General features: G+C 40.0%; 1 protein-coding gene across 1 annotated transcript in view; it reads left to right on the top strand.

Moving 5' to 3' along the window:
* The window catches only part of SEPT10 (septin 10), an 83,885-nt gene that overhangs the window by 31,565 nt on the left and 30,030 nt on the right, over positions 1–22,290 (top strand). The window contains exons 2-5 of the mRNA XM_011980537.1: positions 4,369–4,437; positions 11,568–11,685; positions 12,085–12,280; positions 18,103–18,289. Of these exons, the coding sequence (XP_011835927.1) occupies positions 4,384–4,437; positions 11,568–11,685; positions 12,085–12,280; positions 18,103–18,289 (555 nt within the window). The 5' untranslated portion in view covers positions 4,369–4,383. The remainder of the gene's footprint in view (positions 1–4,368; positions 4,438–11,567; positions 11,686–12,084; positions 12,281–18,102; positions 18,290–22,290) is intronic.

Here is a 22,290-nt window from a genome sequence, read left to right on the forward strand (position 1 = left end):
GAGATTGTGGTTGCCTGTTGTGCATTCATGTTTCTCTTGAGACACAGTCACAAGGTCAAGGGCCATATCTTAGTATTGTTGAGACTGCAGAGCCTAGCTGAGTGGTTTACACATACTAAGTAGTGGTCAACGGTAGAGCAGGCCAGAATTCTTCTTGGCAGATTTTTAATTTTTTTCTAATTTAGTGTTTCTTAGCCCTACACAGAGCTCTGTTTGCCATTAGAGGGATTCAGCCAACACTTGTCCTATTGTTATTTTTCCTGCTAATTTATTAAAAACCTTTTCCAGCCGGGCACGGTGGCTCATGCCTATAATCCTAGCACTTTGGGAGGCTGAGGCAGACAAGTTGCTTGAGCTCAGGAGTTCGAGACCAGCCTGGGCAACAGAGTGAGTCCTCGTCTCTACAAAAAATTTAGCCAGGCATACTGGGATGTGCTGGTGGTCCCATCTACTCAGGAGGCTGAGGCAGGAGGATAGCTTGAGCCTGGGAGGTGGAGGATCTCGGCAGTGAGCCAAGATCGTGCCTCTGCACTCCAGCTTGGGTGACAGAGCCAGAACTTGTTTCAAAAATAACTAAGTTAATAAATTAAAAAAAAATTCAAACCTTTTCCAGTATTAAACTTGTTTTGGAAATTTAACTGACCAAGTAGTACCAGTGGAAAATATTTGAAATAATTATTCATATTACTTTAATGTGACTCATTTAAACTTCCTGATCAAAACATTCATCCACTGAGATTTTATGTAGGCTTTTTGGCAGATGTTCAGAAACACAGTAAATCAATAAACAAAAGCAGATATTTGATATGAACTTACATAAATGACAGAAATTTAACCTGTATTTTATTTAAATTTAATGGTAAATGAGTATAAAGCCTCTAATTTTTTTCTTTTTTCTTTTTTCTCTTTTTTGTTTTGAGACGGAGTCTCGCTATCTGCCAGGCTGGAGTGCAATGGCGTGATCTCAGCTCACTGCAAGCTCCGCATCCTGGGTTCACACCATTCTCCTGCGTCAGCCTCCTAAGTAGCTGGGACTATAGGCGCCCACCAGCACACCTGGCTAATTTTTTGTATTTTTAGTAGAGATGGGGTTTCACATGTTAGCCAGGGTGGTCTCAATCTCCTGATCTCATGATCCATCTGCCTCGGCCTCCCAAAGTGCTGAGATTACGGGCGTGAGCCACAGCGCCCAGCCTAAAGCCTCTAATTTTTTTCTAAGCAAATTTTACTTATCAACACTAAGCAGCATTTTACCAAAACTCATCATATGCTGATCATATAGCATCACTATATTAAAAACTAAAAACCACTTTTTTATCAGTAATTTTTAAAGTTTGATTTTCAGCCGCGTGTGGTGGTGCGTGCCTGTAGTCGCAGCTATTTGGGAGACTGACGTGGAAGGATCCCCTTAGCCCAGGAGGTTGAGGCTGCAGCGAGCTGTGATCGCACCACTGCACTCCAGCTTAAGCAATAGAGGGAGATCTTGTCTCTAAAATAAAATAAAAATTAAACTTTTCCTTAAAGTTCTATACTTGACAACTCAAAATAATACAACCTCAGTGAATTATATGTGTAGTACATCACTTATAGTAGAGACAGATGCTGAGAGGCAAGCAGGTAGTATGTGAGGTCCGGAATTAACGACAAGCATGGAATGTTCTACCCTACTCCTCACTGTGTCTAGTGCAGGGCTCTGAACAGGGCCCCTAGCCAAATATTATCTGTGGCACTTCTTAGCCTTTAGCAGAAAGTCAGACTGTAAATGGACACTTCTGGTTTACTCAGTCTGCCACTCAGGTATTGTCCCTAATCTGTTCCTTTTTTCCATCAAATTCTTGCACTTACTGTGTTTTCTTCTAGTACGAAATTCTGCCTTGTGGTATTTAGGGATTTTTTTTTTCTACCTTAAATGTCTCATCTAGATCTGTACCTCTTTCCTGACTCACTTCAAAGTCATTTTCTTCTTTGACTCCTGCCTTCAGTGATCTCTAATTTCTCCAAATTTCTGTAACCACCACTGTTTGTTTCCAGGGGCTCTCACTTTGCTTGTATTCTACAGACTAGAGGGATGTGATACTGCTTAGGTACCACATGGTGACTGGGATTGGGGGGCCTTTCAGAATGGCAGGGTGTAAGTGAAGTATATGTGTAGTTAAAAGCTAAAGCCTGAGGCCAGGTATTAAAATCAGGCTAGTCTCTGATGTGCTTTGTATCATTACATACTTTTCACTTTTCAGATTGTGAAAACACAACCAGGACCATTGTGTCCCTCACTGAGCTTTTGCATGCTTTTCTATAGGAGCATCTTCCAACTGACAAACATCATTTTGTTTAGAAAAACTTAGTATTTGAAAACACTGTTGGCTGGGCGCGGGGGCTCAGGCCTATAATCCCAACACTTTGGGAGGCCAAGGCGGTAGGATCACTTGGGTCAGGAGTTTGAGACCACCCTGGCCAACGTGGTGAAAACCCCATCTCTACTAAAAATACAAACATAAGCCACATGTGGTGGCGCTTGCTGGTAATTCCAGCTGCTTGGGAGTCTGAGGCAGGAGGATTGCTTGAACCCGGGAGGCAGAGGTTGCAGTGGCTGAGATTGTGCCACTGCACTCCAGCCTGGGTGACAGAGCGAGACTCTGTCTCAAAACAAAACAAAACAAAAAAAACACTGTTATTCGGAGTGTTCAGTTACAAGGTCAGCCTATTTTATCAAAATGTACCAGCAAAAGATTGTTGTCAGTCACGATGTGCACTATTTTGTCTGTGTAGGGTTCATTCACCGTGTGTGCGCACGCAGAGGATCAGGGTGAGGTGGTGGGAGCACCCAAGTTCTGTCTTTCATTGCAGTGCCATTTGTTGCAGCATGGTTCATTGTAAGTACAGAGGAGAGGACAGTCTCAATGAAGAGCGTCTGTATATATACCACACTGTAGTACACAGAGGAGAACACTATGCTGTAGAAAGAATGAGGTAGATCTAAATAGTACTGCGAAACAGTCTCAGAAAGATTCAGCAAAAAAAAACCACAGCACAGAGCAGTAGACAGTTACCATTTATATAAACAAAGGAGGCCTGCTTAGACATGCACAGCTTCTCTCTGGAAGGATGCGTAAGGGTCTGGTGCCTCTCGGGAAGAGCGCTGAGCTACTAGAGAATCAAGAGTGGGAAGGGAGTAATGTGCACTGTATTCTCATTGGTACCATTTGCAATTTTTTTACCAATATTAATACTACTTTTTAAATAATGTGATGTTTCCTCAGTATCTTGTGCTGTATTCAGAAGTAGGATAGCAGTACCTTGGAATTAGTACAGTTTTTCTTGTACCTCTCTTCCCTCATTCTCTACTGTTGGGAACAGTGAATATCCATTTGGTTTACAACTTGGGGCAGCAGAAGGAACACCAGTTTGGCAGTCAAATCAGACCTATGTCTACACCCTACTGGCCTATATGATTTCGGGTAAATTACTCAACCTTTCAGAATTGAATTTTTTCATCTAGGCTGTGGGAATAATACTATGTGTAGCTCAGATGTATTGTAAGGATTAAATAAGAAAATGAACTTAACGAGCTAGCATAGTGATATGGATGTGTAATATGAGTTCTATAAATGATTATGTTAGTGACAAAGGTAGTTGTTAAAATTATAAAATCCCTGCTTTCCCCACCACACTGCAATTGTAGCATTCTTGACATTTATGTTTCCTCTGACATGCTACAGTGGAACATACCTAATTTTGAGGGACTTCATGGCTCTTAGAGTATCTTTAAAAATGAAAAGGCAGGGTGTGGTGGCTCACGCCTGTAATCCGAGCAAGGAGTGCTCGGGAGGCCGAGGCGGGCAGATCATGAAGTCAGAAGTTCGGGACCAGCCTGACCAACATGGTGAAACCCCGTCTCTACTAAAAATACAAAAATTAGCCAGGCATGGTGGCGCATGCATGTAATCCAGCTACTCAGGAGGCTGAGGCAGGAGAATCACTTACACCCAGGAGATGGAGGTTGCAGTGATCCCAGATCATACCACTGCACTCCAGCCTGGGTGACACAGCAAGACACCATCTCAAAAAAAAAAAAAAAGTTATTTGTCTCCCTACTTGTAAATGGAAGTTTACTAATTTCTTACAATTTTTTTGTGTGTAAGTATATTACCATATGTGTTGAATATTATATGTAATTTACTTATGTAGATACCTATCCAGCAAGAAAGCCACAATTTCAAACATGATTCAATAATGTAGACTACACTTCAAAACTTGGTGATAACAACAGTATTATAACACCTTATTCATGTAAATATATTATTTAGATACTGGGTTTTGGGGAGTAATGTTTCTGTTTCCTTTTAAGCCTTTGTATTCCTTTTTTAGCTCTTTCAGTCTCACATGGCAACGAAAACAACTTGTATGTCTTCACAAGGATCTGATGATGAACAGAGAGTGAGTATGTCTTTTAAATAGATACCATATTGTACTGTAAATGCTTCTATGATTTTAAAATAACTACTTGGAGTGCTCATAGACTCTTGTGATAGAGACTTCTGTTTGTACTCACCTCCAACATGAATTAATTTTTCTGTTGATTCAAGTGAAAAGTCGATGATGGATTGAATAATTGAGTATACACAATATTCTGACATTAAGGACATTTTTTTTTCTGTTTTTTTTTAGACGGAGTCTTGCTCTGTCGCCCAGGCTGGAGTGGGGTGGTGTGATCTCGGCTCACTGCAACCTCTGCCTCCTGGGTTCAAGCAATTCTTCTGCCTCAGCCTCCCGAGTAGCTGGGATCACAGGTGACTGCCACCACGTCCAGCTAATTTTTTTTGTATTTTAGTAGAGATGGGGTTTACCATGTTGGTAGACTAGTTTTGAACTCCTGACCTTAAGTGATCTGCCCACCTCAGCCTCCCAAAGTGCTAGGATTATAGACATGAGCCACCACGCCCAGCCCTGTTTCTTTTTTTCATTCATTGTTTGTTTTTCTTTTTTGAGACAGAGCCTTGCTCTCTTGCCCAGGCTGGAATATGATGGTGCAATCTCAGATTACTGCAACCTCTGCCTCCTGGGTTCAAGAAGTTCTCATGCCTCAGCCTTTCAAGTAGCTGGGATTACAGGTGTGTGCCACCACACCTGGCTGATTTTTGTATTTTTAGTACAGATGGGGTTTTGCCAGTTTGCCCAGTCTGGTCTCGAACTCCTGGCCTCAAGTGATTTGCCTACCTCAGCCTCCCAAAGTGCTGGGATTACAGGCGTAAGCCACCACGCCCAGCTGTTATTATTATTATTTTTTTTTGAGCACACTGCAGAATGTGGTGGGTGCATAGAACTCCTGTGAATGGCAGAGTTTAGGGAGCCCTTGGGTGGTCCTGCCAGATGTCTCCCTGATACAAGATTAGACCTGATTCTTCTAAGGATCTGCAGGGAGGGGTTTGGTAATTTATATTGAAATTCGTATTTAAAAATAGGAAGTAAATTTAATTTGGTGAAAGAGGAATGTTTTAAACTTTAGCTAGAAAGAAAATTGCAAATACAAACATGGGTAATTCAGTAAGTTGTTTTTTATTTTGTTTGTTTTTGAGACAGAGTCTCGCTCGCTCTGTTGCCCAGTCTGGAGTGCAGTAGTGCAATCTCGGCTCACTCAACCTCCACCTCCCAGGTTCAAGCAATTCTCATGCCTCAGCCCCCCAAATAGCTATAATTATAGGCATGTGCCACCACACTCAGCCAATTTTTGTATTGTTATTAGAGGCGGGGTTTTGCTCACGTTGGCTAGGCTGGTCTCGAACTCCTGGCCTCAAGTGATCCATCTGCCTCTGCCTTCCAAAGCACTTGGATTACAAGCGTGAGCCACCACACCTGGCCAGTAATTCAGTAAGATTAAATAATTTTCTTTAGTTCTGTGCTCCAATAACTGTAGTCTCTTCTTGTTTTTCCCTCTTTCTCCATATATCAGTGGTACTAACAGTCTGTTCCATCTTCCTCACAGACTTTTTGAATGATGTTTAATCCTCCAGAGATTACTGTCAGAGTCACTAGTAATCTTTAGTGACTAGTCCATCCGGTGACTGTTAGCTTAATTTCTTTTTCCCTGGCCCCTCTTCTGTGTTACATCGTGGGGACCACACCCTCATTTTTGAAATACTTCTTTTTTCTGGTGGCATTAAAATCCTGTCATTGTAGAACTAGAAGGAATCCTAGAGGCCATTTAGTTCAACTTGTATGTAATAAGCATATGCCTATCAGATAGCAACTTTAACAAGTTATGAAGTTCTTACCATCTTGAACACTTTCACGAGGAAGAAGCCTAGTGCTTCTTCAGTGCTCTTTAAAAATATATGAGGATAACATGCTTACATGACTAAAAATGATTCAAACGGCACAAAAGAGAATATAGTATACTAGTTTTCTGTGGCTGCATAACAAATCGTCACAAATTTAGCTGCTTAAAACAGCATCTGTTTGTTAGCTCACAGTTCTGTAGGTCAAAGGCCAGATGTGACCCATCTGCCTTCTCTGCTCTGGGTTTCATGCTCACGAGGTCAGCTGCTGAGTTCTTATCTGGAGGCTTTCCTTCCATACTCTTTCCGGTTGTTGGCAGAATTCAGTTCCCTACTGGCTGGGGGTTGTTGTCAGCTCCTAGAGACCATTCCATTCTGAAAGCCAGCAAGGGAGAACTGGCAGGTGGAGTTCCCTTCATGCTTCAAGTCTTTGGCCAGGAAGTGTCCAGGCCCTGTTAAGGATTTACCTCATGGCCGGGCACAGTGGCTCACACATGTAATCCTAACACTTTGGGAGGCCCAGGTGAGTGGATCACCTGAGGTCAAGAGTTCGAGACCTGCCTGACCAACATGGTGAAACCTTGTCTCTACTAAAAATACGAAAATTAGGTGGGCATGGTGGCAAGGACCTATAATCCCAGCTGCTTGAGAGGCTGAGGCAGGAGAATTGTTTGAACCCAGGAGGCGGAGGTTGCAGTGAGCTGAGACCACATCATTGTACTCCAGCCTGAGCAACAGAGCAAAAACTCTGTCTCAAAAGAAAAAAAAAACAAAAACAAAAAATGATTTACCTCATTAGGTCTGGCCCCCACCCAGGATAATCTCCCTTTCGAAGGCTGACTGACTGGTTTGGGAACTTAATCACTCTGTAAAATCTCTTCTCAGTGACACCTAGATTAGTATTTGATTTAATAACTGGGAGAAAGTTTGTGTGCACCAGGGGCATCAGTGTTAGCGACCATCTTAGAATTCTGCCCACTATATACAATAAACAGCGATTTCTTCTCACCGCAGTCTGTTAGTCTACTGCTGACTGGTAACCACTCTCAATAGTCTGTCATCACCCTTTGAGACATTTACATCTGTGTGTGTGTGTGTGTGTGTATATGAATATATGATTATGTGAAAAATGCACATAATGCGTATTTTTAAAAACTCAAACCTCAGTAAATAAATCACTGTCGGGATACCTAGCTCGTCATCCATGTTGTGACATATATTAGTAGTTTAGTATACTACAATTTGTTTATCTATTCACCACTTGTTTGATATTTGGGATGTTTCCAGTTTTTGACCATTGGGAATAAAACTGCTGTGAACATTGATGCATAAGTTCTTGTGTGGACATATATTTTCATTATTTTGGATACCTCCAAGCGGGTTTTTTTTTTTGGCTATATAATAGCATGTTTTTAACTTCATAAGAAACTGCCAAGCTAGTTTCCAAAGCAACTGTACCATTTTGCATTCAGACTAGCAAATTTACCAGCATTCCAGTTCTTCATTATCTCTATCACTTGACATGTTCAGCCTTTTTATTTTAGCTATTTTGTTGGATATTCAGTTTTACTTTTTATTTATTTTTATTTTTATGAATTTTTTTGAGACAGAGTCTTGCTCTGTTGCACAGGCTGGAGCTCAATGGCAGGATCTTGGCTCACTGCAGCCTCCGCCTCAGGTTCAAGCGGTTCTCATGCTGTAGCCTCCTATGTAGCTGGACTACAGGCATGCACCACCATGCCCAGCTAATTTTTGTATTTTTAGTAGAAATGGGGTTTTGCCATGCTGGTCCGGTTGGTCTCAAACTCCTGACCTCAAGTAACCTGTCTGCCTTGGCCTCCCAAAGTGCTGAGATTATAGGCGTGAGCCACGGCGCCTGACCTGACTGCTTGAACCTGGGAGGTGGAGGTTGCAGTGAGCCGAGATCACACCACTGCACTCTAGCCTGGGTGACAGAGCAAGACTCCATCTCAAAAACAAAAAACAAAACACAAAACAAACAACAACAAAAACAAACAAAAAAAACCACAAAAATTACCCTGGCGTGGTGGCACCTATAATCCCAACTACTCGGGAGGCTGAGGTGGGAGGATCACTTAAACTCGGGAGGTGGACATTGTACATTTTCTTGATAACTAGTTTTCTATATGTGCCCTTGTCCTTTCGTTTTCTTCTTTCCTACCTTCTTTTGGATTAATAGAGAATTTTTATGACTCCATTTCATTTCTGCTTTTGGCTTATTAGCTATACCTCTTTGGCTTTTTTTTTTTTTTTTGATAGTAATTGACCTAGGCTCTAACTTACCACACCCAACCTTCAGACAATATAAAATTTTAGCCCAGCACGGTGGTTCAACGCCTGTAATCCTAGCACTTTGAGAAGCTGAAGTGAATGGATCACCTGAGGTCAGGAGTTTTAAACCAGCCTAGCCAACATGGTGAAACCCCATTTCTACTAAAAATACAAAGATTACCCAGGCATGGTGGTGGGCGCCTGTTATTCCAGCTACTCGGGAGGCTGAGGCAGGAGAATCCCTTGAACCTGGTGGTCGGAGGTTGCAGTGAGCCAAGATGACACCACTTCACTCCAGCCTGGGCAAAAGAACAAAACTCCATCTCAAAAAAAAAATTTATATATATAACACTTTATGTATACTGTAGAAACCTTATAACAATATTCCTTCAATCCTCCTCCTGTATTTTGTGTTTCTTATACATTTTACTTGTGCATGTAACCTGTAACACATTGTTTTTGTTATTGCTTTAAACATTTCTATTTTCAAGAAGTTAAAAAAACCTCTCTTACATTTACCCACATATTTACCTTTCTGATGACCTTCATTCCTTTTTGTAGATCTGTTGTCATTTTCCTTTCTCTTGAAGAACTTTTATCATTTCTTATACCGTGGGCCAACTGTCAGTGGATTTTCTCAGATTTTATTTATCTGAAGTTGTCTTCATTTTGCCTTCATTTTTGAAGGATGTTTTCGTTGGCTATAGAATTCTACATTGTCTTTTTTTTTTTTTTCTGGCATTTTATAGGGGTCATTGTTTTGTCTTCTGGTTTGCATTGTTTCTTAAGCAACATCTGTAGCTTACTGCAATGTCTGCCTCCCGAGTTTAAGTGATCCTCCCACCTCAGCCTCCCGAGTAGCTGGGATTATAGGCACCACCACGCCCGGGTAATTTTTGTGTTGTTGTTGTTGTTGTTGTTGTTCTTGTTTTTTGAGATGGAGTCTTGCTCTGTCACCCAGGCTGGAGTGCAGTGGTGCAATCTCAGCTCACTGCAACCTCCGCCTCCCGGGTTCAAGCCATTCTCCTGCCTCAGCCTCCCGAGTAGCTGGGACTACAGGTGTGCGCCACCACACCTGGCTAATTTTTTGTATTTTTAGTAGAGACAGGGTTTCACCATGTTAGCCAGGATGGTCTCAATCTCCTGACCTCATGATCCACCTGCCTCGGCCTCCCAAAGTGATGGAATTACAGGCATGAGCCACCATGCCGGGCCTAAAGTTTTCATTATCTTTGTTTTTTAGCAGTTTGCTGTGATGTCCCTAGATGTGGGTTCCTTTGGATATTTCCTCTTTGTAGTTTGCTAAAATTCTTGTTCTGAGTTCAAGTTTAGAAAATTAGAAAGTTTTCAGTCACTATTACTTAGATTTTTTTTTTCCTCCCTCCTACCCCACACTTTCACCTTCTCTCCTCTTTCTCTAACTTTTCTCCTTGTATTCCAATTACTGGTGTGTTAGACCATTTGATACTCTCATGCAAGTTTTTAAGACTGGCATAGTTTTATCTTTTTTCTTTCTGTGAGATTTTTAGCTTGGATAACTATTGAACAAATGTCTCTTCCATTATTTGATCTGCTGTTAGTACTAAATATATTTTTTACTTCACATGTTGCATTTTTACATTCTAGAAATTGTCTGCTGCTTTTTGCTGTTGCGAGCTCTTCCATATCTTTCTGTAATTCCCTGTCATGCCACCCATGATAGCCGTCTTTTTTCTGTAGATTCTTTAGCATATTTGTTGTCATTATTTGAAGTTCTTACCTGCTAATTAAACATCTGGTTCATTGTGGATCTCTTCCTGTTGACTTTCTTTCTTGACCATGAATCACATTTTTCTGTTTTTTTCCCTGTCATAATATTTTTTATTGTATAGTAGATACTATGGAGATGCTAGATTCTGTTTTCTTCTGCAGAATGTTGAACTTTGTTCTGACAGATAATTAAATTGCTGACTGATCACATCGATCATGTTGAGCCTTGTTAAAGGCTTTGTTAAGGCACGTCTGCTTCAGCTATGCTTTCTGATTGCTGAGTTATGGACCTTACTCCTAGGGTTTCAGTAGAAGGCTAGGGTGTTTACAGGAGACCGTTTAACTTACAGGCTTAAAATTTAAGCTCTGTTCATCTCCTCAAGATGGCACTTGAAAACTCTGCATAACTCCTCCCAATTCCCATTTTCCCCTTTCTGGGATCTTTGTATTCCCTCTATATGTGTGCAGTTTGGCCATCAGCCATGGATTTGAGTGGAGTGTGTTTGTAGATTTTGGATTCCCTTCTTTCTGGAATTTTCTCCCTGAATTCCCAACCAATCTGCCTGCCCCAATCTCCAATGGACATCTTAACCCATGAAGACTATAACTTCCCTCCTGAACTCTATCTTCCTTTTGCCATAATGACTAGGGAGTGTCTTCAGGGAAAAAGCTAGATAAACTCATCTCACCTGATAAGTTTTCTTCCCTCTAGTCTTATTCTGTCCAGTGTCTATCTGCCTTTGGTTGCACTCTAGTGACTTAAAAAGGTTGCTTGTAATAGTTATCAGTAGGCGGATAAGTTTGACCTAAGTTACTCTGCCATTACCGGGAACTGAACCTGTATCTGTACTTTTGTTGTGTATTTTTTTTTTTCACTTGACATTTTAATGTAAGAATTTTCTAAGTTGTTAAAAATTTATAAACAAACGGACTTTAACTTTTTATTTTGTAAGTGAATATGCCATAGTTGGATATTTTCCTATTTTGGAAATCGAATGTTTTAATGTTACACATAGTGCTAGACTCTCGTTGTATGAAAGGGATAAGAAATGTGTGTTTTGAGGATCTGGACACAGGTTTCTTTTCCTGAAAATTTACTTAATCACTTGTATCTTAGATGAGGTATAATGATTATAAAATTTTTCATTTATTTGATATATTTATCCTTTCAAGTACACCTACATCCTGTTTAAGTCAAAGTTTTTTATTACTGTTATTATTGCTGTTGTTTTTGTTCTTATTTTCCTTCAGAAAAGAGAAAATGTTCGTTCCTTGACTATGTCTGGCCATGTTGGTTTTGAGAGTTTGCCTGATCAGCTGGTGAACAGATCCATTCAGCAAGGTTTCTGCTTTAATATTCTCTGTGTGGGTACGTGCCACCTTATCTTCCTCTAAGTTGTTCATTCATATTCCTTGTACTCACTTCATTCTTGTCATGGGCAGAACGATGCTTATGTTATCAATTTGAAATCATGATCCCAGGGATTCTCTTCAGTTGTTTAGATTCTGTTAGTTTTGTTTTTGTTAGCTTTAAACTTTTGGCTTGTTCTATAAACATTTCAGTGTTGTTGTCAGAGTCCTGAGTAGCTTAGCACACTTATTCTGTGCTCTGCTAATGACCTGGGGGACCAGCCATAGTGTGTATTTCTTTCATGTGCACCCTGGCCTTTGAAATACTTGGGATCTTTGAAACCACTCTAGGCATTTACAGTTGTATTTCTTTTCAGCCATTCGTACAACCATAAAGATGTACCTTTGTGTGTTTCAGGGGAAACTGGAATTGGAAAATCAACACTGATTGACACATTGTTTAATACTAATTTTGAAGACTATGAATCCTCACATTTTTGCCCAAATGTTAAACTTAAAGCTCAGACATATGAACTCCAGGAAAGTAATGTTCGATTGAAATTGACCATTGTGAATACAGTGGGATTTGGTGACCAAATAAATAAAGAAGAGAGGTACGTGTTTTCTTCTTATAATAAAACAAGTTTTTCTTATTTCAAGACATTTGCCTTATAGCCCTATGAACTATGATTTGATTTTCTCCTATGGTAATCCATACCTTTCCTTCCATACATTAATTTTTAACAATAAAATAATTAAGCAATATTTTGTTCTTATTAGCACATTGACATTTTTCTATCCATTTGTCTAATTTCTTTAGAATAATTTGAATCACCTTATTAAAATGTGCATTTCAGCAAAAGTAGCTTTAATTATTTCCTGACATGCAAATTAAATGTATATTAATTATACTAATTTTCAGGCAGGGCTTATCTCCTTGAAGAAAAAAAAAATAAGACATGTAAGAACAATTATAGACAATGGCCAAATACCTGATGTGTGAATTTTTTGTAAAATTCTAATCAAATTAGCCAGTTAAATTATTAATCATTGCAGGAAAGTTTTGATAGTGAAATTTTAATTTATATTTTACCTGATGTCTCTATTTCTTTTCATATTTCTCCTAAGCTCATATAAAGATTGAGTAGAGATTCTGTATCAAATTTAAACTATAAAAGGGGGAAAAGGATTGTTAAAGCAATAACTTTTTGTTTCATTTTCTTTTTTGAAATGAATTTCAATTTTTTTTTTTTTTTTTTTTTTTTTGAGGAGTCTCGCTCTGTCACCCAGTCTGGAGTGCAGTGGCGTGATTTCAACTCACTGCAATTTCTACCTCCCCAGTTCAGCATCCTGCCTCAGCCTTCTAAGTAGCTGGGATTACAGGCACCTGGCACCACACCTAATTTTTTTGTGTTTTTAGTAGAGACGGGGGTTTCACCACGTTGACCAGGCTGGTCTCGAACTCCTGACCTCAGGCGATCCACCGGCCTTGGCCTCCCGAAGTGCTGGGATTACAGGCGTGAGCAACTGCTCCCAGTCTTATTTCCATTTTTATAAGTATTTTTTATTTATTTATTTATTTTTATTTATTTATTTTTTTTTTGAGACGGAGTCTCGCTCTGCCGCCCAGGCTGGAGTGCAGTGGCCGGATCTCAGCTCACTGCAAGCTCCGCCTCCCGGGTTTACGCCATTCTCCTGCCTCAGCCTCCCGAGTAGCTGGGACTACAGGCGCCCGCCACGTCGCCCGGCTAGTTTTTTGTATTTTTTAGTAGAGACGGGGTTTCACCATGTTAGCCAGGATGGTCTCGATCTCCTGACCTCGTGATCCGCCCGTCTCGGCCTCCCAAAGTGCTGGGATTACAGGCTTGAGCCACCGCGCCCGGCCCATAAGTATTTTTTTTTTCTTTTAAAAAACAATTTCAAATTTTCGTTTAGATTTGGGGTACAATTGCAGGTTTGTTACATGGGTATATTGTGTGATGCTGAGGTTTGGGGTACAAGTGATCCAGTTACCCAGGTAGTGAGCATAGTACCAGTAGTTAATTTTTCAGCCTTTACCCCACTTCTCCCTTCCCACTCTAGTAGTCCCCAGTGTCTGTTGTTGCCATCTTTATATCCATGTGTACTCAATGTTTAGATCCCACTTTAACCCAATGTTTAGATCCCACTTACTTATAAGTGAGAACATATGGTATTTGGTTTTTTGTTCCTGAGTTAATTTGCTTAGGATAACGGCCTCCAGCTTCATCCATGTTGCTACAAAAGACTTGATTTTGTTCTTTTTTATGGCTGTGTAGGAGTCCATGGTATGTGTGTACCACATTTGCTTTATCCAGTCCACGTTAATGGGCAGCTAGGTTGATTCCATGTCTTTGCTATTGTGAACAGAGCTATGATGAACATACAAGTACATGTGTCTTTTTGGTAGAACGATGTATTTTCTTTTGGATATATTCTAAGTTGGAATAGCGGGGTCGAATTGTAGTTCTGTTTTAAGTTCTTCGAGAAATCTCCAAACTGCTTTCCGCAGTGGCTGCATTAATTTACATTCCCACCAACAGGGTACAAGCATTTCCTTTTCTCTGCAGTCTCGCCAGTATCTGTTGTGTTTTGACTTTTTAATAATAGCCATTCTGACTGTTGTAAGATGGTATGTCATTGTGGTTTTGATTTGCATTTCTCTGATGAGTTATGTTGAGCATTTTTTCATGTTTGTTGCTGCTTGTATGTCCATGTCTTTTGGCCACTTTTTAATGGGGTTGTTTTTTCCTTGTTTAATTGTTAGTTTCTTACAGATTCTGGCTGCTAGACTATAGTTTGGATGTATAGTTTGTAAAAATTTTCTCCCATTGTGTAGGTTGTGTGTTTACTCTGATGATGGTTTGTTTTGCTATGTAGAAGCTCTTTAGTGTAATTAGGTCCCACTCGACAATTTTTGTTTTTGTTGACTTTGCTTTTGAGGACTTAATCGTAAATTCTTTTCCAAGGCCAGTGTCCAGCATGGTGTTTTCTAGGGTTTCTCCCAGGATTCTTATTGTTTGAGGTCTTACATTTAAGTCTTTAATCCATCTTGAGTTAATTTTTGTTTATGGTAAAACGTAGGGGTCCTATTCTCTTACACATTATCACATATAATCTTTCACTTAAGGTTGAAGATGAGTGTTTATACTTCTTGATAATACAAATAGACAATGAAATTAAATTTAGAACAGTTAAATTTTGTTAATCCCTTCTCCTGATTGCTATTATATACTAACTCTCTCTCTCTCTCTCTCTCTCTCTTTTTATTTTATTTTATTTTTTTGAGACAAAGTCTCACTCCATTACCCAGGCTGAAGTGCAGTGGTGCGATCTCGGCTTACTGTAGCCTCCCCCTCCTGGGTTCAAGTGATTCTTAAGCCTCAGCCTCCTGCGTAGCTGGGACTGCAGGCACACGCCACCCCACCAGCTAATTTTTGTATTTTCAGTGGAGATGGGATTTTGCCATGTTGGCCAGGCTGATTTCAAACTCCTGACCTCAAGCAATCTTCTTGCCTTGGCCTCCCAAAGTGCTGGGATTGCAGGCATGAGCCACTATCTCACCAAGTTCTCTCTCTCTTTTTCTTTTTTTTTTTTTTTTTTTTTAATTTTTGAGGTGGAGTCTCACTCTGTCACCCAGGCTAGAGTACAATGAAGCGATCTTGGCTCACTGCAACTTCTACCTCCTGCACTCCAGCAGTTCTCCTGCCTCAGCCTCCTGAGTATCTGGGATTACAGGCACCCGCCATCATGCTTGGCTAAGTTTTGTATTTTTGTAGTGACAGGGTTTCACCATGTTGGCCAGGCTGGTCTTGAACTCCTGACCTCAGGTAATCCTCCAACTTTGGCCTCCCATGCTAGAATTACAGTGAGCAACCATGCCTGGCCGAGTTCTCTATTTTTTAACTACACAAGGTATTATTATATGACCAGTATATGTTTATTACCATTTATTAACCAAAAATTTCTGTTTTACTCACATACTTGAAATTTTAGTTGGATATACAATTTGGGTTGCCAGTTATTTTCTTTCTTGCATTGGAAATATCATTCCACTCTCTCCTGGCTTCCATCTTTGCTATTAAGGAGTCACCCGTAAGGGTTCTCTCCTTTTTTTCCTCCAGTGCTTTTAAGATCTTTGTTTTTATTGTTCTCCAATTTTGCTATGCTGTATCTGGGTTTTTATTATTTCTAATTTACGCTGCTTGTGATATGTTTGAGTTCTTGATTCTGAATAGTGTCCATCAGTTCTTTTTAAAAAATCTCAGACGTTTCTTCTGTAAATATTGCCTCTGCCCCTTTTTCTTTGAAAACTTTGATGAAATGTGTGTTAGATCTTCTCATTATATCTTGTGTCTTTTAATCTCTCTGATTCATATTTTTTATCTTTTTGTCCAGATTATGAAAGAATGGCATATTATTTATTTAGCAGAAAATCTTTACAGTTTTCATTCTTGAATAGCATAAGACAAAACATTCAGATAGAGGTACATTTATGGTTATTTATTTAGGTCATATAATAGGTCCTCTTACTGACCTATTTCAGGTCATTAATAAAAGCTTCTTTGGAATGTTTATTTGAAATATACACTTAACAGATTAATTTTTCCCATTTTATTGTTTTGGGAAGTGAATTCTATTGGGTCACATTTAGACCACTTTCTGAAGGATCACTTACTGTTGTTATAATAATCACTCTGATGATGAATTGAATTCTTGTAATGTTCAAGGTTTTATGCTATTTATTTAATTTATTTACTTGTTAAAAAAATATCATTTTTTGAGGCTGGATGTGGTGGCTCATGCCTGTCATCCCAGTGCTTTAGGAGGCCAAGGCAGGTTGATTGCTTCAGGCTAGGAGTTCAAGACCAGCCCGGGCAACACAGCAAGACCCTGTGTTTAAATGAATTTTTTAAAAAAGTTCATTTAAAACAGAATCTTGCTTTGTCACCTAGGCTGGTGTGCAGTGGCACAATCACAGCTCACTGCAGCTTTGAATTTCTGGGCTTAAGGGATCTCCCATCTCAGCCTCCCAAGTAGCTAGGACTATAGGCACCTCACGATGCCTGGCTGATTTTTAAAATTTTTTAGGGGGTCTTGCTGTGTTGTTGCCCAGGCTGTTCTTGAACTCCTGGCCTCAAGTGATCCTCCTGCCTTGATCTCCCAAACCATTGGGATTACAGATGTGAGCCACTGAGCCTAGCCTATGCTAGTTGTAGTGGAAAACACAGATGTATAAGATACTGTCTCAGTCCTCACATTGTTTACCATTTGCATAGGGAGAACAATGTGTATTCTATAATTTTTAAAGAAGTGATGATCCTCAAGGACTAGAAGGTCAGGCAACTTTATAGAAGAATTTAATTCTGTACACATTTATTAAGTACCTCAGCTGCTCAAGGTACTGGTTCATTATAGGACTAGAAGGATATTACAAAGGTTTCCAGGGAATTTGACATGGGAACTGTTTGCTGTTATTTTCACTTGGAAACCCAGATTTGTTTAATGAGAATAGTTAAGAGTAGAAAAGTAAGTTGCAAAGGCAGTGGTTTAACATATCAGAACTTGGAATGCTCACAGACTGTTCTTGGAACAGCATTAGCACACTGCTCTGCACATGCACTGTGATTGATTTGCATCTTGAAGGCTGAATAACATGAGACAGCCAGAAGGAAGACTGCATTTCCAGGGAGGAGTTATCTGAGCAGAGGATATAATTGGCCTTTCCTTTATTTATAATCAAATGAAAATAAAAACATGCCAGCATTGCTAGTTAGATACTTTCAGCTGATGTATGCCTTTCTTCTTTACTTATGCTTTTCATGCCTTATAAATCTAAGAGGCAAGGAGTCATGGACTTTGACTTAAATATCTTTTGAGTATTGATACCTATGCATTTTCTCAATTAGTTAAATAATAAGCCATGTACCAGTTTGATTACAGATTAGACTGCTGCCAGCCTCTTTCAGCAGTCTGGTAAGTGTGGGAAGCTATGTCAGAAAGGGACCCAGTGTGTGAATGACTGTGAGAATGAATCAATGTAAATTCAATACCGTTTCAAGCACAGATTGCCCTAACGGTTTTGGAAGTACAAATGATACTGAATTTAGGAGAGTTTGACTTAATGATTTCTCAACTTTATGATAGGTTTATTCGGATATTAAATGCATTTCAGCTAATATTTTCAGCTTATGTGATGGATTTATCATGATGTAACATCGTTGTAAGTTGAGAAGCATTTGTATAGCTTTTGTGCATGTTCTGCACATTTTTTTTTTATCACTACAGTTATCTGTTCAGCATAGATATTAACTGTTTATTAATCAATGAAAATATAGACCTCAAACTTCTAAGAGTTGCACAGATATCTTAAGGTAGCACAAATAATGTTGTATTAAACATTTAAATAATTTTTCAGCTACCAACCAATAGTTGACTACATAGATGCTCAGTTTGAGGCCTATCTCCAAGAAGAGCTGAAGATTAAGCGTTCTCTCTTTAGCTACCATGATTCTCGCATCCATGTGTGCCTCTACTTCATTTCACCGACAGGCCACTCTCTGAAGACACTTGATCTTTTAACCATGAAGAACCTTGACAGCAAGGTGAGTTGGGGAAAGGAATCAACTTACCATACTTTCATATTTATTTTGAACTATTAAAATATTTTTACAATATGGGCATGTATTGTAACTTTTATCCTGTGCATCTTTTTTTAATTATTATTTTTTTTAGAGATAGAGTCACTCTGTCACCCAGGCTGGAGGTAGTTGTGAGATCGTGGCTCACTGCAGCCTCAAACTGGTGGGCTCAAATGATCCTCCTGCCTCTGCCTCCCAGGTAGCTGTGACTGTAGGCATGTACTACCACACCAGCTAACTTTTTAATTTTTTTTTTTTATAGAGTTGGGTGTCTTGCTATGTTGCCCAGTTGGTCTCAAACTCCTGGACTTAAGTGATTTTCCTTCCTTGGTCTCTTCAAATGCTAGAACTACAGGCATGAGCCACCATGCCCAGTGCCTGGAAATCTTTAAAACATTTTATATTTCCATCTAGCTTATTTTTTCAGAGAAATTCAGTTTGGAAGATGAGATGCAAAGAAGGAATATTGCAATAAAATTGTAGTTCCCTTTTTAGTGATTAAATTGCATGCCAGAACATGGGTATTCTCTACATTTTTAATGCAGAATTTAGTTGATACTAATTTTACTTTATGAAACTATTAAGTGAGAAAAACTTCATTAACAAGGATGAAGGTCTAATGTTTCATTAGATATTGTCGTAAAATAGATTTTAATTTGGACCATACAGAGAAAACCTATTTTTGAATTTCCGAGTCAAGGAGCTATATATAAATTTGGGGGAGCTATAGAAAAATTCATAAACTAACTCACTTCAGATTTTTATATTTGTTTAAAAGATGGCTAAAGACAGTAATCTTATATTAAAGAAACATTAGAATTTTCCATAATCTCAAATGGTATGCGAAATGAAGCTTTCATGATCCTAGTTACTAACTGTGTAAGTTGAATTCAAAATCCCAAGGTTCTGGATGCTGCTGCTTTCTCTGCAGAAACCTGTATGGAAAGCCTGAAGGCCTGCCTAGTGAAGCTTTGGCACATCGGTCGATTTACTTTTGACTAGTCACTTGGTCCCCTGGTTTTAGCAAAAATTGATGTAGCTTATATGACAGTCTGTTCACCTGATCACATGTGATCAGATGTTCTAACCATTTAACCAGTTGTTTTCATAGTTGAGTCTGATTATGTGGAAATTCATATTTGTTAAAGGAACATAAAAACAAGAGTGTGCAGTTTTGTCTTAGCTAGAGTGGAGCAACATGAGGTAGTTTGTATAAAGAGTTGTAGAAGCTGGTGTCAGTGGAGGATGGCTCTAAATATTGGCTCTGTCATTTACTAGCTGTCTGATCTTGCACGTTTCTTTAGCCCTCTGAGCCTCAGTGAACTTAAGTGATTTTCAGTGCCCTCCACTTTTAAATAAAAACTAGGGAGAAGAACTACCTCAAGAGGCAGATATGAAAATTAATTAAATTGATCCATGTAAATAGAGGGCTTAGCAAATAGGCATGCTCAGTAAGAGCCTATCTGCCATAGAAGTTTGCTTTAGTATACTGTGTAAGTATATATTATCTAATCTTTTCCAACTTTGGTGACTTAAATATATTCTTTATTTTTTGTGATAAAAGTGTAAACTACCCTGTAAACTATCTGCCTCTTATTTTACATAAGAAGGTTGTTGGGCCGGACATGGTGGCTTATGCCTGTAATCCCAGCACTTTGGGAGGCCAAGGCGGGCGGATCACAAGGTCAAGAGTTCGAGACCAGCCTGGCCAACATAGTGAAACCCTGTCTCTACTAAAAACACAAAAATTAGCCGGGCATGATGGCACATGCCTGTAGCCCTAGCTACTCGGGAGACTGAGGCAGGAGAATCGCTTGAACCTGGGAGGTGGAGGTTGTAGTAAGCCGAGATTGCACCACTGCACTCCAGCCTGGGCAACAGAGCAAAACTCCATCTGAAAAAAAAAAAAAAAAAGAAGGTTGTCTTAAAAGTTAGCTGAGGTCTCCCTGTCCGGGTATAAAACAGGCAGTCAAAAGGGGTTAGGACGTGGCCGTCATGCTGAACTGCCTGGATTCTGCTTCAGCCCCGCCACTTAGCAGCTATGTGGCCCTGGATGAACTCGGATTCAATTTTTCATGTGTAAAATAGTGCTAGAGGCCAGGCGCGGTGGCTCATGCTTGTAATCCCAGCACTTTGGGAGGCTGAGGCGGGCGAATCACGAGGTTAGGATATCGAGACCATCCTGGCTAACATGGTGAAACCCTGTCTCGCTAAAAATACAAAAAAAAAATCAGCAGGGTGTTGGCGTGCGCCTGTAGTCCCAGCTACTCGGGCGGCTGAGGCAGAAGAATGGGGTGAACCCGGAAGGTGGAACTTGCAATGAGCTGAATTCACGCCACTGCACTCCAGCCTGGGCAACAGAGCGAAACTCCATCTAAAAAAAAAAAAAAAAAAGCGCTAGAGAGAGCTCACTCTAAGACTTTTGGGGAGATTAGCTGAGATGAACATTACAAAGCATTTAGCACAATGCCTGGCATATATGAAGGACCTCTGTTATCTATTGTTACTTAAAACTTATTTAAAAATTAACAGGCACAGTTTATTGAGGATATTTACGTATTGGTATTCGAGGTACTGGCCAACCCACCCACCTTTGAGTCATCAGAAGTCTTTAAGAAGTGTTAGCCAGGAGCAATTTATATTGATGTATTCCCTTAGTGGATTTTCAGGAATAAATGGAAGAGCTAATGAGCACTTGTTCGGAGGCAGTGCACCTTGAACCAGCAGTTCAACCTGCAAACTCTTGTAATAACTAATTCTAGATGCTTCCTAGTCATCCCTCGGTATCCAAGGGGGATTGGTTTCAATACCCTGAGGATGCTGAAATTCCTTATATAAAATAGTGTAGGACAGTCTTGCAGTGCAAAACTATATTTTAGTCAGCAAGGGACCAAATATAGAATAGTGGTCCCATAAGATTATACCTTATTTTTACTGTACTGTATTATATGTTTCTGTATTTAGATATGTTTAGATATACACATACCATTGTATTATAGTTGCCTACATATACACATACTTACCATTGTATTATAGTTAGTCTATAGTATCCAGTGTAGTTATGTGCTATACGGGCTTCTAGTCTAGAAACAGTGAGCCATACCATACAGCCTAGGTGTGTTATAGGCTATAACGTCAAGGTTTGTGTGAGTATACTCTGTGATGTTCACACAGCATCAAAATCACCTAAGGTCATATTCACATTCCTATCAACATGTGTATTAGTCCATTCTTGCCTTGCTATAAAGAACTATCTGAGACTGGGTAATTTATGAAGAAAAGAGGTTTAATTAACTTACAGTTCCTTAGACTGTACAAGAAGCCCGGCTGGGGAGGCCTCAGGAAACTTAAAACCATGGCGGAAGGTGAAGGGAAAGCAGGCGTATCTTATGTGACCTGAGAAGGAGGAATAGAGAGCGGGGGGAGGTGCTACACACTTTTGAACAACCAGATCTCGTGAGAACTTGCTCACTACCACAAGAACAGCAAGGGGCAACTCTGTCCCCATGATCCAGTCCCCTCTCACCAGACCCCTCCAACACTGGGGATTACAATTTTACATGAGATTTTGGGTGAAGACACAAATCCAAACCATGTCACCATGGTTAAGTAGCACATGACTGTATATAACCTACTTGTATCCTTGCATATAGTTTAAATAATCTCTAGATTACTCATTATAATACCTACTACAGGCCAGGTGTGGTGGCCCATGCTTGTAATCCCAGCACTTTGGGAGGCCGAGGCGGGCGGATCATGAGGTCAGGAGATGAGACCATCCTGGCTAACACGGTGAAACCCGGTCTCTACTAAAAATACAAAAAATTAGCCGGGCAAGGTGGCGGGCGCCTGTAGTCCCAGCTACTGGGAAGGCTGAGGCAGGAGAATGGCGTGAACCCGGGAGGCGGAGCTTGCAGTGAGCCGGGATCGCGCCACTGCACTCCAGCCTGGGCGACAGAGCGAGA

The sequence above is a fragment of the Mandrillus leucophaeus genome, unplaced genomic scaffold (genome assembly GCF_000951045.1).
Source record: "Mandrillus leucophaeus isolate KB7577 unplaced genomic scaffold, Mleu.le_1.0 Scaffold214, whole genome shotgun sequence".
NCBI lineage: Eukaryota > Metazoa > Chordata > Mammalia > Primates > Cercopithecidae > Mandrillus > Mandrillus leucophaeus.